This window comes from Camelus dromedarius, chromosome 8 (genome assembly GCF_036321535.1).
Source record: "Camelus dromedarius isolate mCamDro1 chromosome 8, mCamDro1.pat, whole genome shotgun sequence".
In the NCBI taxonomy this organism is placed as follows: domain Eukaryota; kingdom Metazoa; phylum Chordata; class Mammalia; order Artiodactyla; family Camelidae; genus Camelus; species Camelus dromedarius.
This window is the reverse complement of record NC_087443.1, coordinates 3,224,433-3,243,439: the sequence shown is the minus strand read 5'-3', so window position 1 is coordinate 3,243,439 and position 19,007 is coordinate 3,224,433. Positions and strand designations below refer to the sequence as shown.

The 19,007-nt window shown below is 41.2% G+C and overlaps 1 protein-coding gene across 3 annotated transcripts in view; it reads left to right on the top strand.

The window, feature by feature from the left end:
* The window catches only part of TBCE (tubulin folding cofactor E), a 72,162-nt gene that overhangs the window by 14,895 nt on the left and 38,260 nt on the right, over positions 1–19,007 (top strand). For all 3 annotated transcript variants that reach the window (XR_010381806.1, XM_031460817.2, XM_064487843.1), the window contains exon 2: positions 528–661. Coding sequence is in view for 1 of the 3 variants with exons in the window: in XM_031460817.2 (XP_031316677.2) it covers positions 556–661 (106 nt within the window). In the remaining 2 variants the exon portion in view is untranslated. The remainder of the gene's footprint in view (positions 1–527; positions 662–19,007) is intronic.

Here is a 19,007-nt window from a genome sequence, read left to right as displayed (position 1 = left end):
GCAGGAATTCTGTCTCATTTTCATTCCTAGAGAGATGGTACTTTTCTCCTGGGCTCCTTTTAAGAGCTTCTCCTTATTTTTAGGGGTCTGAGCTTTTTCATTATCTGTGCTCCTTCCTATGTCTGTGGGTCTGTGTGTTTCTCCTTCCTGGGGGGAGAACAGTGCCCATGTCACCTGTTTCCTTTCCCTGTTCTCTGGCTCCTTTATCCCCATCATCTCCTATTTTCCTCTCCTTCCCACCCCCTTCAGTAAATGGTAGAATACCCAGCCGTGTGATGTGAGCTCACTGGAGTTAAGCAAGGTTTTAAAAACTGCATTAGATTATCAAAATGTAGTTAGACGGTGAAGTAAAATCAAAGTATGAGTGTGCGGTGCATAAACCTTTAGATTCTTCTCTGCACCAAATACAAAGACTAAGTTGGGCAGAAGCGTTGGGCAGACTTCATGAATATCTACTTGAAGTTAAAATACATTTTTTTTTTAGAGAATTTTACTAAGTTCTTGTCAATGTTATATTTTCTTCCTAGGTCTCCTCACACTTTGGATTCTGGCTGTATGACAATGACTGACACTTTGACATCAGATGTCATTGGTCGGAGAGTTGAAGTTAATGGAGAACATGCAACAGTGCGTTTCTCTGGCGTTGTCCCTCCGGTGGCAGGTAATTTAAGATGCCGTGTGTGTGTGTGTGTGTGTGTGTGTGTGTGTGTGTGTGTGTGTGTGTGTGTGTGTGTGTGTGTGTGTGTGTATTTACTTTCTGGTTGTTTCTGGGTTGGCTCCTCAGCAGTGCTTTATAACACCAGTTTTGCGGAAACTAACAACCAAGTTATATATGCCTCTGATAGACAGTGTTCTTTTGGTGACAATATCCTGCGGTATATATGCATTTATTTGATTATCTGCTTATCTAATTGTTTAGTATTGCTATTTTGTATTAGGTCAACCTTAAAATATCTTCTGAATAACCTTTGAACAATAACCAAAAATACTGAATTCCCATAAACCTAAGCTCAAGAATGGAGTGATTTTTTGGAAATTTCCCTTGTCATTAATCCATGTGTCTATGTATTTAATGTAGTTTAAATTGCTATACATACAATTTTGTGTTACCTTTTTTCACTTATGATTTGTTATATATTTATCTGTGTTGCTATAACATTATTTTACATGTATTTCTTCTTTATTGAGATACAGTTTACATATATTAGTTTTGGATATGCATAATGATTCAGTATTTACATATTTTGCAAACTGATCACCACAGTAAGTCTACTTAACATCCCTCACCACACAGTTACACATTTTTTCTCATGATGAGGATTTTAAGATCTGCTGTCTTAGTCATTTTCAAATATACAATACGCTGTTACTGACTGCAGTCACCACGCTGTATGCTGCACCCCCAGGACTTAGTTATTTCATAACTGGAGGCTTGTTGTCTTTTCATCCCTTTCACTCGTTTTAGCCTCCCCGCATCCTCCACCTCTGGCACCACCCACCTCATCTGTTCTCTGTATCTATATATTCTTTCTTTCTTTCCTTCCTTCCTTCCTTTTTTTTTTTTTTTTTTTACATTCCACATGAAGTGAGATCATAGGTATTTGTCCTTCTCTGTCTGCCTTATTTCATTCAGCATAATGCTCTCAGAGTCCATCCATGTTGTCTCAAGTGGCAAGATTTCCTTCCTTTTTGGCTGAATGATATTCCATTACGTGTGTGTGTGTATACACACACTATATATACACACACTACACACATACACACACACACTACATCTTGTTCATCTCTTCATCCATCAGTGGACACTTAGGTTGCTTCCATGTCTTGGCTACTGTGAATAATGCTGCAATAAACATGGGGGTGTAGATACCTTTTTGAGTAGTGTTTTTGTTTCCTTTGGATAAGTACTCAGAGTGTAATTCTGGGCCCTATGGTACTTCTATTTTAATTTTTTGAGGAACCCCTATACTGTTTTCCATAGTGGCTGCACCAGTTTACATTCCCACCAACAGTGCCCGGGGTTTCCCTTGTCTCCGTAGCCTTGCCATCATCTGTTATCTCTTTGTTTTTTTGATAACAGCATTTCTGACAGGTGTGAGGCGATAGCTCACTGTGCTTTTGATTTGCATTTACCTGGTGATTATTGATATGGGGCGTCTTTTCATGCACCCATTGGCCATCTGTCTGTCTTTGGAAAAATGTCTATTCAGAGACTCTGCCCAATTTTAAATCAGATTGTTTGTTTCTTTGCTCTTGAGTTGTATGAATTTTTTAATATATTTTGGATATTAACCCCTTATCAGATGCAGGATTTGCAAATACCTTCTCCCATCTGGTAGGCTGCCTTTTCATTTTGTTGATGATTTTACTTGTGTTTCTTAATGGTCACATTTAGTGCAGTACATAGTTTGTTTAATCATGCCCCCTTTTTAGACATTAATTTCATTTTGTTTTACTTTTGTAAATAACAGTATTGTAGACTTATTTATACATCTTAGTCAATTAAGAAATATTTAAGTATCTTCTCTGTATTAGGAACTGGCCTGAATTAGTACAGGTAGATTACATGATAAACTTATACAAGAGGGAATTTCAAAGTGTGGTCCCTGACCAGAATCAGTCTCACTTGGTTACCTGTAAGCAATGCACATTCTTGGGCCTCACCCCAGAACTACTGAGTCCGAAACTCTGGATGTGTTCTGGCTCCGTGGGGCCCAGCAGGCTGTGTTTTAAGAAGCCGTGCAGGGTAATTTGCTAAGTTCACTAAGGGTTGAGAATCACTGAACTGGCCAGATACAGACTCTGCCTTCATGGACCTACGCTTTACCCGGATGCTTAGTGTGGAGAGGGTTTCTTCCCTTGTTTGACTTGGATTATTGGTAAATTGGAAGAGAAAGTAACATTTAACTTTTTTCTTTAATGGTCAATTTTATGTTACTTTTGTTTACCACAATTTTTAGAAATTCAGCAAAAAAAAGTTAAATGATATTGAGAACCTATATGTACAAGGCAGAGTGAGAAAAACAGATTCAAAGGACCAGTTCTTAGTACTCAAGAAAGTAACATTTAATCTTTTTTTTTGGTGGAGGGAGGAGGTAATTAGGTTTACTTATTTTTAGAGGAGGCACTGGGGGTTGAACCCAAGACCTCGTGCATGCTAAGCATGAGCTCTACCATTTGAGCTATACCCTCCCCCACCAGTAACATTTAATCCTAAAGTCAGCTGATGATCCAAACTTAATTGCTAATTAAGCAATCATTGTGTACCAGGTGCTTCTACATATGCACTCCACTTGGAAGGAGAACATTGTTACAACTCACAAATTATAATAGCAACTCTAAAATACAGGTACTGTTAGTCCCATTTTTATTGATGAAGAGACCAAGACTCAGATCTCAAAGCTTCCTTCTGGCAGAGCTGGGATTTGAATGCTTTAGAGGCCATGCCTTCTCTTTTCTATTGCTTCTTGAGAAAATGAATATTTCAAGATTCTCGGTATATATTGCCAAGTAGCAATCTCAAAGTATTGGTTCAATGTCCAATTCTTGGAAAATTTCTAATACCCTAGTTCTCGGGGAAGCCGACTGAGACGGAGATTCAAAAAGTTTATTAGGGTTCAAAAAGTTTATTTGGGAGTACTCTTAGGATTGATGCTAATGGAAGGGGAGGGGGCTGGATTGGGCTGGATGAGGGGTACAAGCTGTGCAGTGAAGTCGTCTCCATAAAGGTTTCAGCTGACACCGCAGTGGGGACTCTGAAGATGGGATGGCCTTCAGTCTTTCCTCGTTGAGGTGGGGGGCTGGGCATTGGTACCTCTGTGATGATCTGTCTTTGGGTTCTGGTTACCCTAGGAGGGAGGCGTGCCCTGGAAGTCCAAGCCTTTTTCAGTGGAGGCAATTCTAAAAGAAGGCCCACAGCTGAATGCTATCTGCCAAAGCCGGGACTCCCAGCAGGTGGGGGGAATACGTCCCAATTCCTAAAAGCAAATTGCAGTGGCACATCACAAATACAGTAATTTAAGTGGAAGCTATTTAATGGTAGTTCAGCAGATATGAAGTGGTATATAGTATTTTCATTGACTGGGGGTTGTATGCTTTCTTCATATATGTTATCAGGCAATGTTTTTTCCCTGAAAATTATAATTCTGCAAAGAGAAAACTACTGTGTGTCTTTATTACTTATATCACTGGGACATTCTCTCCATTACTCGACCTCAATTGGTCCTACTTTTGGATTTCTATTAGAGATCATCTGTTGGGATTGGTATGAAGATGCAGAGAAATTGAACATATTTAGTAATTACTCCTGTGGTTATTTCACTGCATGTTGTTATAGGGTTGTTGTGACAACTAAATGAGTTAAAGGATTAAAAACACTTAGACCAGTTCCTGGTGTACCCTGAGCACCGGGAATGGTGGCGCCTAGCTCTACAAGTGCCTAGTAGGTGCTCAGTATGTTTGTTGAATGGCTGAACGATCTTACATCCAGTGGAGTAGACAGCATAATCCCTGTTTTCTGGATGAGGGAACTGAGGCGCAGAAAGGTTAAGTAGACCTGATGTCACCTAGTTAGGAGTTGATAAGGTAGGCCTTAACCCCAGGTGCTCTGACCCTTAACCCCTGTGTGGAGTGAAGTGCAGAAGAACCACAAAATGAGGGCACATTCTGAGCTGCGAGGGGCTAACAGTGCTCAGGGAGGTTGAGTGACCTGGGCAGCGGGGGTTGTGTGCTGTTGTGCTGGCAATTTCTGGGCCCTGCATTTTATCTGCTTTAGGGCTGCACGGGGCAGACCTACCAGGAGATTCCCAACACTCAACAGGTGGTCATAGGGCTGGGAACTCTCGCGAAGTTTCTGGGCTAAATCTCGAGAGTAGGCGGGGCTGTTTGCTGAAGCCCCTCTGCCGGATCTGCCCGGGTTCCTTCCCAGAACTCTCCCTGCTCTGGGGCGCCTGCCAGCAGGCCTGTGTGAACCCTGTTAGCATCGAGTCCCTGGAAGTCCAAGGCTGTGGCTCCCACCGGTATACGAAGACTCCAGGTCAGATCTCTGGGCGGCCCTGCCCTGGCTGTCGTTTGGGGGAACAGTAAAAGCTGCATAAAAGAGCTTCACTCCTTTGCTCTGGTCCATCACCTGCTAAAGTCACAGAACCCCAACATTTGACAAATGGTGGCTCCATAGTTTAGAGGAAGAAGCAGGAGGCACCTGGGCCCTTGGAATGAGAGCGACCACCGGACTGAGGGCTCCCCGCCTGCCCAGCCAGGCCCCTTTCCTGGGGGGAAATGGTTTTGTTCTGCTGGCCGGTGAAACAGGCTGAGGAAAATCTGTGAGTTGTCCGCAGCTGGGAGGTGGAGACGGCTTGGCCTTCTCTTCCGTGGAGAGCCCAGCTTCAGTGCGGGCAGGTGGGGAGGAGGAGGCCGGGTGGACCGGGCTGTGCAGGGGGCCCGGGCAGAGTAAGGAAGACTGGGAAGACCCCTCGGAGCCTTTGGGCCACGTTCGGCGCAGGGTGGTGGCAGGTAGCCCCGGATGGGGGCCTGGGGGCCCTAGTTCCTCTAGCCCCTCGCTGCCGCCTGACCTCCAGTCGGCCCCTCAACCCCTCCCTTCACCCGGGTGTGAACACCTGACCGCAGAGAGCAGAGAGCTCCCTGACCGACCCTCAGGGCCGGGACTCGGCCCTCTGCGCAGCCCTGCGTGGTCCTGATGCTGGGGGCGGGGGCCACCGAGCCGGCCACCTGTCAAACTGCGAAACCCTGCGAATCCACTGCAGCCCAAGAAAGCGTCCCCTCGACACCCCAAGGCCCACCAAGCCCCAGCCAAGAGGGCAGGGTGTGCTGTGCGGTGGGGCGGGGGTCGGGAGGGAAACTTCTGGGACATTCCTGAAGCCTTGCTGCGGTGTCGTCTTTTTATTTTTTTAGTGTTTATTAAACTAATGCATGAACATGTGAAAATGTAGCCCGGAAGGGCTCGTGATGAAAGCGGCTGGTCCAGCTGTGGCTGTTTCTTCACTCACTGCTTTGGTGTTCTCTCAGTTAACCCTGCTCAAGCTGGTTGTTTTTTTTTTTTTAATGTTTTTATTGAAGTGTAGTTGATTTACAGTGTTAGTTTCAGGTGTACAGCAAAGTGACTCAGCCATTCATTTACATCATATGTGTATTTTGTTTGTTTTTTCTTTCCTTACAACTTATTTGTTGAAAAAGTTGTGTTGCTGGTCTGGTGAAATTTCTCAGGAAGCACGTGCTGTCTGGTTGCATCTCTTTCTGCTGTGGTAGCAGCTGCTGGTGTGGATGGCTTACATCCATTCTCTCCTTTGGGCTTGTAAAGTGGTGACATTCTGATAACTTTCTTGTATCATTATACTTCTGGCGGAGGAGACGTGTAGCTGCGCAGATTATATCATGGAAAACTTCCCCGTGTTAATTACTTGCTTTCCAAAATAATTGGGTGACTGAAAGGCAGGGTAAATGCTTGATTCTTTCCTTTTATCAGTCTTCATCATGAATTGATTGACTAGGAGACGAGTGAATTTAAAAAGAATCTTTATTAAGTTGTGGGTTTAAACAAATTTGATGTGTTTCCGTCCATTGCTGCTCTTCTTACCGACGCTCAAGTTGTCCCATCTCTGGCGTGCCGGAGCCCTTTCACGTTGGCCCCTCGGTACTTTTGGTGTGACCCAGTAGGTTTTCTTTTATTTTTGACTCTTTTTATTTTTCCTTAATTAGTTTAGTTTTTTCTTTTTTTGTGGGGGGTGGTTGGAGGTAATTAAGTTTATTTATTTATTTTTTAAATGGAGGTACTGAGGATTGAACCCAGGGCCTTGTGCGTGCTGAGCACGCGCTATGCCCCACCCCCAGTAGTTTTTTTGATACCTTCCTTATTCCTTATAGGTTAAGGAAACCATCAAATGTGCAGGTTCATCTTATACATTTTTTGCCCCATACCACGATCAGCCATTTCTCCAAGAGCCTGATTTATTTTTTCCTTTTAAAGTGGCAGAGAGTATTTGAGGCCTCAGTCTGAGCTCTAAGGTGCTCACTGCTGCTGGGTTGGTCATTGTTTCTAGGCCGTTAAGTGGCCAGAGCTATATTTGTGGGGTTAATTCCTAGAAGTAGAACAGATTTAAGGAGGGTGTGTGTATTTTTTCGGTCCTTACTATAAAAAGTTTCAGACGTACAGAAAAATAGACTAATACAAAAAGCACCTCTGTATATGTGTTATGTTGTTAGTGTTTTGCCATATTTGCTTCATTTTTTTAATTCTTTGCTTAAGCATTTTAAATTAAATGATATATATAGTGGCATTTCATCCCTGAATATACCTCACTATGCTTCTGTAAAATAAATAAATTTTCTTACAAAATAGTATATATATTTTAAACTTAAATTTTGATTCATACTGTCGAATTGGTGAATAGAGTTCTTTTAAACCAATAAAGAAGCCAGATTTTTGAAAAACTGTGTTTATTAACCTCTTGGTTTATTGTCCTTAAAGATTAGTCCCAATGTGGAATAGGTCCCTTCTTTGATATGGGTAGTGATATGGTCCTTCAAAATTATACGTCTTTTAATCTGCTGTTAATGTCATTAGAATTCTACCCTAGCTTTTTTCTTGATTAATGTTAGATATGAGTTTCTTGGTATCTCATGTAAAGAAAATGTATTTCTAAGCTTTACCACTGTTACACTCTTTTTTCCCCAAAGAGGAAGGTTGTTTAACATTTTAAGACTTTTATAGGATTTTGACACCACTGTAGGCCATTGACTTCATTGATGAGCTGACTTCTATTGCCCAAGGTATTTAAAAAATAACATTTACTGATTGTATTTTATTAGTGTTTTGTTGCTGTTATTCCAAAGTTTTTAATGTTCCTTTTTTCATAGCTTTTGTTGAAATAATACCATTGAGAATCAGAGTCTGCACAAATTATCTGTATAGTAAAACTCTGCATTAAGTATGTATAAAGTGCTCTTTTTTGAGCATTTTGGTACAGTTTTCAGCTAAATCATGCTTTTGTCCTCCTGCCAAAGCAGATAGAAAGGAGTATGTGTGCTTAAATATCATAACATAAAAAGTTTTCATGTTCTGGGAGTAGATGGAAGAAACAGCTGAACTTACTGTTTAGAAGAACATTTAGCATCATGTCAAAATCAAAGTCCTTGTCTTTGACAGACACATGGTAGTATTCTGATGAAAACCTGTAAATAATGTAATTAATTGAATAATGCATTTAATTACTTCAGGATGCATCTCATAACTTACTTACCCCTGGGATGTAACCCTACTTAAATTTTTAGCAGATTTTATTATAGAAGAAACAAGCTTTGGGTAATTTCTAACTTCAAGTGTGTTTTAGGCCCCACGTCATCTCTTCCATATTTTATGGATGCAGGAAATTTGGTACTCAGGTGTGTACTTGTTTGAGGCTTTGAACAGATGTGGGGTTGCTTCCTGAGAGAGAATTCTTGCTCCTGTAAGTTAGTGGTGATTTGTGCAGCTCATAAACACGCTGAAATGTTCTACCTCAATGGTTGTTATGAGGATCTGATAAATTTATGTGTGTGTGTGTGTGTGTGTGTGTATAAATAAATAAATAAATATCTAAAGCACTTAGAACTGTGCCTGACAGGCAGGAAGACCTTTCAAATGTTAGAGATAATTGTCTTTGCTGTTACGGTGTTATTACTGTGAATTAGAAAAAAAAGTACTCCTTTCTTAGGACACTTAATTTCCATCTATAGGGAAATTGTCATAGTATATTGGTTTTTGTTAGAGCCTGATTCTTCATTGTCATCGGCCAGAAAATCAGTGTAATAAATATAAAAATCTATAATTTATGGCCCGCAAGTCTAGAAAATGTGGTCTTTAATTGTCAGATTAAACTATTATCCTTATCACCCACGTGCCTTATAACTAGGAATAGCCAAATAGAATCAGTGTTCTTCAGTTTATTGTAAGTGACTTCAGTTTGGAATTGCTGACATCTGACTATGGAAGGAAGCTGAGGTAACATGTCAAGGAAGGAAAGCGATGTGGTGCACCTGGGGTGCTTGTTAAAGATATGAATTGGGGGTGGGGTGTAGCTCAATGGTAGAGTCTGTGCTTAGCATGCGCAAGGTCCTGGGTTCAATCCCCAGTACCTCCAATAAATAGACTGAGTGATTTTAAACATATGAATTCTCAGGTTCTATACCTGGAGATTCTAAATGCAGTAGGTTGGAGTTATGGTCCAAACTCATCATTTTTCACATGCTCCCTAGGTAATTCTGATGCCCCATTTTGAGAATGGTTAAGTTTTATTCCTTAGGTGGCACCAATGTACCAGTGGATAAGAAATCATCAGAAAGCAAAATAAAAATCACCTGAGCCCTTTGTATAACTGTCTTTACAAAACTAGGCTTTCTATCCTGAGCTTTGGCTGAGGCTTGAGTTAAGACACAGCCACTTCTGAAACCCCGGTGAATGTATTATAAAGACACTGTAAGTGGGATGTGTTCTTCACTACCTTGCTTGATGCCCCTTAAACACTCTTGTGACAAATTACTGTTAGCTGAGGGACAGGGGAAGACTGAGATGGTTCTACTACGGTCAAGAGAATTGATCTTTTTTCCTTGCTGCAGGGAAGCTCAAAGCTCTGTTTTATACTTCACTGCTAGTTTTTCAATTACTCACTTCTGTTCTCTTAATGTTTCCTTTCCATCCTCACCCCCCCCCCTTTTTTTTTCTGTTAATGGCTTTCGATCTTTCAGTGCCTGGTTTTCTTTCCCCAGAATTTTTTTTTTTAATTGTAAGTTATTGCAGATCTTTTAAGGACATTCTCAAGTTACAGATTCCAGAAGTAAGAGACTGCTTCCAGGAGGCATTGGAATATTCCGAAGTCAGGACTGCCTAGGGTAGTACTAAAAACAGCCTACTTCATAATTTCAAAGACTCCAAGGTTTTTTAGACTAACCTTGTAGTAAAATGATTCCAGCTACTGGAGTATTGACACTTTGACTGTGTTTCAGTTCTGAGCCATGGACGGTATTTGGAGGCTCCAAGCTAGTGCTCTCAGAGTAATTTTGTAAATTCACAGAGTTAATCAAATTAGCAGCATCGCTTAATGGAGACAGAAGATTCTTTCTGAATTTCTCAGACTTGGATGACTTGAGTGTAGTTTTTAAAGTCTTTAAAAAAAACAAAGTGTTAGTTATCTCAGGAGTTGGTCAGCCCAGGAAGTCAAGGAGCAAAAGAACCACCGAGGCAGATGTTGGCAGCATGCATCTTAGACGTCTGAGTGGAAAGGCGGAGGAACTGTATCCTGGGTGCAGTCCTGGTGAGGAGATGGACCCAGGAGTGAAGCCAGGGGACTTGAAATGACTCCTATCCCATTGTTAAGATTACTGACCTTGTGAGATAGACAGGTTTACATATTTTTGCCAAATACCATTAATCATTCCACTTACGGAACTCCTCTAGTTTGTATTTCATGCTCACCAAGCAGTCTTCTGATTATGGTGTGGCTTCTTGTGTTAGTCTGTGTATTGGAGTAGAATATATTGATCATGTATATGGAATCATTTTTTTCAAATAGACTATTTCTTAGAGCAATTTTTAGGTTCACAGCAAAATTAAGCAGAAAGTACAGAGATTCCTAGATTCTCCCCTGTCCCCCCAGTAGTGCAGCCTCCCCCACTGTGGACACCTGGGACCAGAGTGGTACATTTTTTACAACTGATGGACCTACATTGATACATCATCATCCAAAGTCCATCATTTCCATTAGAGTTCACTCCTGATGTTGTACATTCTGTAGGTTTTGACAAATGTGCAATGACATGTATCCACTATTATAATACCACACAGATAGTTTCACTGGCCTACAAATCTCCTGTGCTCTGCCTGTTTGTTCCTCTCTCCCCTCTAAGCCCTGGTAACCATTGATCCTTTTACTGTCTGCACAGTTTTGTCTTTTCCAGAGTCATATAGTTGGAATGCTACCCTAGGTAACCTTTTCACATTGCCTTTTTTCACTTAGTAATATGCATATAAATTTCCTCCATGTCTTTTCATGTCTTGATAGCTCATTTCTTTTAAATGCTAAATAATCCATTGTCCGGATGAAATATTTGTCCATGCGTCCAAGTTTTGACAGTTATGAATAAAGCTTCTGTAAACATCCGTGTGCAGGCTTCTGCACAGACAGAAGTCTTCAACTCATGTAGATAAATACCAAGGAGTATAACTGCTGGATTATTGGATTCATTATTTTTAGTTCTTGTGATTTAGTGAAGTTGGGTCTGTTTACAGTTGGTTTTTCATGTGTATTGATGTCCAGGAAGGGAATGGAGTACTTGTTGGCCAGAATATTTAGGTTTGTATGACAGTTTTATCATTGTAAATTAGTAAACCTGTATTCTAGTATCTACTTCAGAAGCATGCCTTAGAATTTGCTAGGCTGAGGCCACCCAGGGTCTTATCGCCCTGGCAGGTAGAAGGCGGAAGCCTGGACCTTACACTGCTGGGGTGACTGGTGAGGGAGGCCTGCCTGGCCCCCACTCCTGTCTGCTCCCCACATGTGCTTGGAGCACTGCTGTACTCGCTACGCTCGCCCGTCTTTAATGGGCTGGCTCCTGGGTAGCAGCTCGCCAGACAGCAGGCCGTCCTCACCAGGGTCGCGCTAATCACCGCGGGATGCTGGCCATGCCCTTCCCACCTGGCAGCTGGAGAGGTGACTTCTCTGTAATGTGCAGGAGTGGCCTTGTTTGTGGGTTCTTGGTAATGTCCATCACCTCAACTCATTCCGGTAGCTTTTATGATTCATAATATTATCTGTATTTCTTATGTAAAGACCTTTGATAAAAAGTATATTAGGACATACATTTGTGTGTGTGCTGGCATGGGTCTGGTTCTTTTTGTCTGTTGTTTTGGCAAGTGTGACGTAATAAATATGTGCTGGGCTCTGTCTTAGTGTCCTGACACGGAGCTCCTAAAACCCATTTAATTTCCTGAGTGTTGCCATGCTAGGCACCTCTTTTGTTCTAATATTAGATCTTTGACCCCAGTTCCTGAGCCCAGAGTTTCTAAGGCCCTTGGCATCTCCAGACTGATGAATCTTTTTGTATGCTGATAATGCCTGGGGGGCTGGGGACCCCGGAGAGCGTCAGGCTGGGGCTGGTCACCAGAAAGACCACACCTTGTGGAGAGGTTGGAACTTCTGCCCTCTGGGGTAGGCAGGGGGCTGGAGGAGGAGTTAATAATCAGCCGTGCCTACATGATGGCGTCTCCGTGGAAAAGCCTAACCTGTGGGGTTTGGAGACCCTCCAGATTGGCAAGCGCGCCCACACGCGGAGAGGGAGGTAAGCCCCTGACGCCGCAGGACAGACTCTTGCCTTCCCTAGCTTGTGATGTCGCTGTTTCTCTGCGTCCTTTATTACACCCTCATGACAGACCGGTCGGCGGGTTTCCCCGAGTTCTGGGAGCCGTCCCGGCGAGTTCTCCAGCCTGAGGACGGAATGGGGGTCCCGGGTTTGCAGGCCGGCGCTGAGCAGCACAGGTGACACGCTGGGACTGGCGGTGGGGCCGCCCTGCGGGGCTGAGCCCCTCACCCGTGGGTCTGCGCTGACCCCCGGCAGTGGGTGTCCGAATCGGGTTAAACTGCATGTCACTTAGCCTGGTGTCGGGAGTGCTGTGAGACTGGAGGGGGAAGCAGTTCTCCCTGCAGTGAGTCACACGTGTTCTCTGGGCTTCAGTTTTCGGCTTTAAAATGGCGACCCTGCTTCTCCGTGCTTGCTCCGCAGGTTCTCTGGGGAAGCGGGTGAAGTTCAGCCGCTTTCTGCACGCGGGCGGACCTCTGCGCACCCCCCGCCCGCGCGCCTGCCGGCCCCCGGGCAGCGCGCGCCGCTGCAGCCGCTGGGGCGCTGTGAGGGTCCGGAGGCGGGTGGCGCGGCCTCACGGCGGCGCACGCGCGCCCTCGCCGGCCGGCGTCCCGCCCCCGGGCCCCTCCTCCCGGGCCCCCCTCCCGTGTCTCTCCCTGCGCCGCTCCCCGCAGCCTTGTCTCGGCGTCCTGAGCTGCTTCCATTGAACACTTTTAAGTCTGTGAATTTCTCTCAGAATGGAGCTTTTAGCTGCATTCCTCAACTTTTGATGTGTAGTGTTTTCATTATCATTCTGTTCAAAATATTTTCTAATTTACACTGTGCTTTCTGTTTTGATGCGGTATTGCTTAATTTCTAAACATAGGATTTTCTAGTGAACGTTTTGTTACTGACTTCCAGCTGAATTCCGCTGTGTGAGAACCTGCTCTGTAATTTCAGTTTTTAAATTTTTATTTATTTCTGATTGTGGTAATATACACATAACATAAAATTTAAATTTTTAAGAGTATAGTTCAATGGCATTAGGTACAATCATATTGTTGTGCAGCCATCATCATCATCATCATCTCCACAACGCTTTTTAGCTGCCCGAACTGAAACTTCATAGTCATTAAACAACAATGTCCCACTCTTCCCTCCCCCAGCCCCTGGCAGCCACCTTTCTAGTTTGTCTCCGTGAATCTGACTCCTCTAAGGACCTCATATTGGTGGACTCACACAGGACTTGTCTCTTTTTGTGACTGGATTATCTCACTTCGTATAATATCCTCAAGGTTCATTTGTGTTGTAGCACGTCAATTTCCTTCCTTTTTAAGGTTGAATAATATTCCATTGTATGTTTACACCACACCAAAATACTTAGGAATTAACCAAGGAGGTAGAAGACTTGTACGGTGAAAACTATAAAACACTGCTGAAAGAAATCAGACACAAGTAAGTAGATACCCTATGTTCATGGATCTGAAAGTTAATATTGTTAAAATGCCAATACTGCTCAAAGCAATCTATAGATTCAGTGGCAATCCCCATCAAAATCCCAGCCACAGTTTTTCTACTTTTTTGTGTATATATGTATTTTTACTGAAGTATAGTCGCTTGACAATGTTATGTCAATTTCTGGTGTACAGCACAATGCTTCAGTAATACTTCAACATACATATATTCATTTTCATATTCTTTTTCACCGTAAGTTACTACAAGATACTGAATATAGATCCCTGTCCTACACAGTATGAACTTGTTTATTTTATATACAGTAGTTAGTATTTGCAAATCTTGAACTCCCAATTTATCCCTTCCTACCCCATTTCCCCTCAATAACCATGAGTCTGTTTTGTATGTCTCTGAGTCTGCTTCTGTTTCGTAAATAAGTTTGTCCTTTTTTGTTTGTTTAGATTCCACATATAAGTGATGTCATATGGTATTTTTCTTAATCTTTGTGACTTGCTTAACTTAGAGTGACAATCTCCAGGTCCATCCATGTTGCTGCAAATGGCATTATTTTATTATTTTTTATGGCTGGGTAGTATTCCATTGTATAAATGTACCAGAGTTTCTTTATCCACTCATCTGTTGATGGACATTTAGGTTGCTTCCATGTCTTGGCTGTTGTAAATAGTGCTGCTGTGAACATTGGGATGCATGTGTCTTTTCAAATTTAAGTTCCCTCTGGATATATGCCCGGGAGTGAGACTGCTGGATCATATAGTAAGTCTATTTTTTTACAGACTCTCTTTTAATAAGGACATTTAGTCTATTTTTGTTTTAGTTAATTGTTGAAAATTTGGGTTTATGTCTGCCATCTTACTGTTTACTTTTTATTTATCTTTATGCTTTTCTTTCCCTTCATTGGATTGACTGGTTTAAAATTTTTCTTCTCTATTAATTTAGTAGTTAATACATTTTTTATTACTTAGCGGTTACCCTAGAGATTAAAACATGCATCTTTGACTTACAAAAGTCCAATAAAAAGTTAGTAACTCTTCCTGTACTCATTCAAAGATCTTAGAACACTTGAACATTCGTTCCACTTACCTGCTTCCTAATCCATATGCTAGATATTTTAATCTATGTATTTTAAACCTGAAGAGCTGATACTACTATTACTTTATATTGTCAATATTAATTTTTCTTTTTTTATTTGGTAGGGGGGATGATTAGGTTTATTTATTCATTCTCAGAGGAGGTACTGGGGATTGCACCCAGGACCGCATGCGTGCTAAGCATGCGCTCCACCGCTGAGCTGTATGCCTCCCCCCAGTGTTAACTTAGATTTACTATATATTTACCATTTTGTTGCCCTTTACTCTCCTCTGTATCCTTAGGCTTCCATCTGGGATAATTTTCTTCTTTCTTGAAGATCACCCCTGTCAATTATTTATTTGTTGAAGTTGCTTTTATGTTGCCTTCTTTTGTGTGTGTGGAATTCTGTTTAATGTCTGTGCTCACTGTAGGCAGTGAGCTCCATCCTGAGAGGCGCGCTGTGTTGCAGACCCAGTGTTTAGCACAGAAGCACACACAGTAGGTGCTGCCTTCTTTTTTTTTTTCCCAGCTGTAAAATTGCTACATATAAAACATAAAATTTGCCATTTTAACCATTTTTCCATTAAAATTTAAAAATTGTAAAATACATGTAACATAAAATTTACCATTTTAACCTTTCTTTTTTTCTTTATTGAAGTATGGTTGACTTACCACATATTAGTTTCAAATGTACAACTTTATAGTGATTCAATATTTTTATAGATTACACATCATTTTAACCTTTTTGAAATAGACTTTACTTTTTGAAATAGTTTTGGGTTCATAGCAAAATTGAATGGAAGGTGCAGAGGTTTCCCATGTACCTCCTGCCCCCACACGTGCATAACCTCCCCCATTACAGCATCCCCCACCAGAGTGGTATGTTTGTTATAGCTGATGAACCTCAACTGATAACATCATTACCACCCAAAGTCCATAGTTTACATTAGATGACACCAGAAGCAAAGGCAACAAAAACAAAAATAAACAAATGAGGCTACATTAAACTAAAAGCTTCTGCACAGGAAAAGAAACCATCAACAAAATGAAAAGGCAACCTACTGAGTCGGAGAAAATATTTGCAAATCATATATCTGACAAGGGGTTAATATCCAAACTATGAAGAACTCATACAACTCAACAGCAAAAAACAAACAATTAAAAAATGGGCAGAGGAGCTTAACAGATACTTTTTTCAAAGAAGACATACAGATGGCCAACAGGTACATGAAAAGATACTCAACATCACTAATCATCAGGGAAATGCAAATTAAAACCACAATGAGATAGATGTCACCTCACACCTGTTAAGAGTGGCTAGTATCAAAAAGACAGGAGATAACAAATGCTGGTGAGGTTGTGGAGAAAAGGGTACCCTGTGCACTGTTGATGGGGGTGTAAATTGGTGCAACCACCACGGGAACAAGTATGTAAATCAAAAAATTAAAACTAGAACTACCAGATGATCCAGCAGTTCCACTGCCAGGTATTTATCCAGAGAAAACAAAACACTAACTCAAAAAAAAAAAAGTACCCCCATGTTCATTGTAGCATTATTTACAATAGCCAAGACGTGGAAGCAACCTTGGTGTCCACTGAGGGATGAGTGGATCCATTAGAGTTCACGCTTGGTGTTGTGTGTCCTACAGATTTGGGCAAATTTATAATGACATGTATCATACAGAGTAAGTTCACTGCCCTAAAAATGCTCTGTGTTCCACCTATTCATCTCTCCTTCCCCTCCAACCATTTTAACATTTAAAAATATTCAAGTGTGGTAGAATATACATAATGTAAAGTGTACCGTCTTAACCATTTTTAATTACATGGTTAAATAGTGACTACGTACCTCAGATAGGTAGAATCCGGTAGCGTTTGTACTTTTGGGATGCCGTATTTCACTTAGCATCGTGTCTTCAAGGTTCATCCATGCGGCCTGTGTCAGAGGTCCATTCCTTTTCTTGGCTGAATGCTGCTCCATCCTATGTATATCACACTTTGTTTGTTCATCAGTTGATGGACATTTGGGTTATTTCCACCTTTGGCTATCGTGAATAATGCTTCACTGAACGTTGGCATACAAGTACCTGTTTGGGTCCCTTTTTCAGTGCTTTTGTTTGTATACCTACATGTAGAATTGTTGAGTCATATAGTAATTCTATGTTTAGCTTTTGTTTTAGTTTTGGGACTGCCAAACTGTTTTCCACAGGGGCAACACCATGTTACATTCCCACCAGTGATATACGAGGGTTCCATTTTCTCCACACTCTCACCAACACTTGTTACTGTCCATTGTTTTGATCATAGCCATCCTATTAATTGTGAAGTTGTATCTCATTGTGGTTTCTTTTTTCTTATCTTTTTTTTTTTTTATGGAGGTACTGGGGATTGATCCCTGGACCTTGTGCATGCTTAGCACGTGCTCTATCACTGAGCTATATCCTCCCCCTCATGGTGGTTTTGATTTGTATTTCCCTGATTATTAGTGATGTTGAGTATCTTTTCAATTGCTTACTACACCATTTGTACGTCTTTGGAGAAATGTCTGCATAATGCTGTGTTCATTTTTCCATTGGGTCGTCTTTTTGTGTTGATATATTTTTATTGAAGTATGGTCAGTTTACAATGTTGTGTCAGTTTCTCATGTACAGCATAATGCTTCAGTCATACATGAACATATATATATTCATTTTCATATTTTTCACGTTACTACAAGATACTGAATATAGTTCTCTGTGCTGTACAGTATAAACTTGTTGTTTATATATGGTAGTTAATATCTGCAAATCTCAAACTCCCAATTTATCCCTTCCCTTCCTCTTCCTGCCTTGGTAACCATAAGTTTGTTTTCTATGTCTGTGAATCTATTTCTGTTTTGTAAGTTCATTTGGCTTTTTTTTTTTAGATTCCACATGTGGGTATTTTTCTTTCTCTTTCTGGCTTACTTCACCTGGAATGACATTCTCCAGGTCCATCCATGTTGCTGCAAGTGGCATTATGTTGTTCTTTTTAATGGCAGAGTAATATTCCATTTTATAAATATACCACAACTTCTTTGTCCAGTCATCTGTTGATGGACATTTAGGTTGCTTCTATGTCTCGACTATTGTATATAATGCTACTATGAACACTGAGGAACATGTATCTTTTCACATTAGAGTTCCCTTTGGATATATACCCAGAAGTGGGATTGCTGGATCATATGGTAAGTCTATTTTTAGTTTTTTGAGGACTCTCCATACTGTTTTGCATAATGGCTGCACCAGTTTACATTCCCACCAGCATTGTAGGAGGGTTCCCTTTTCTCCACAGCCTCTCCAGCATTTATTGTTTGTGGACTTTTGAATGATGGCCATTCTGACTGGTGTGAAGTGATGTCTCATGGTAGTTTTGATTTGCATTTCTCTGATAATAATGATACTGAGCATTTTTTCATATGCCTATTGGCCATTTGTATGTCTTCACTGGAAAATTGCTTCTTTAGGTGTTCTGCCTGGTTTGGGGTTGGGTTATTTGTTTTTTTCTTATTAAATTGTATGAGCTGTTTATATATTCTGGAAATTAAGCCCTTGTCAGTCTGATCTTTTGCAAATGTTTTCTCCTATTCAATAGATTGTCTTTTTGTTTTGCTTATGGTTTCTTTTTGCTGTGCAAAAGCTTATAAGTTTAATTGGGTCCCATTTGTTTATTTTTGCTTTTATTTCTGTTGCCTGGGTAGACTGCCCTAGGAGAACATTGCTAAGATTTATGTCAGATAATGTTTTGCCTATGTTTTCTTTAAGCGGTTTATACTGTCTTGTCTTATAAGTCTTTAAGCCATTTTGAATTTTTATGTTTGGTGTGAGAGGGTATTCCAACTTCATTGATTTACACACAGCTGTCCCGTTTTCCCAACACCATTTGCTGAAGAGACTCTTTTTACTCCATTGTATGTTCTTGCCTTCTTTGTCAAATATTAATTGACCAAAAGTTTGTGGGTTCATTTCTGGGCTCTCTGTTTTGTTCCATTGAGCCATATGTTTGTTTTTGTACCAATACCATGCTGTTTTGATTACTGTAGCTCTGTAGTATTGTCTGAAGTCAGGGAGGGTTATTCCTCCAGCTTCATTCTTTTTCTTCAGTAATGCTTTGGCAATTCT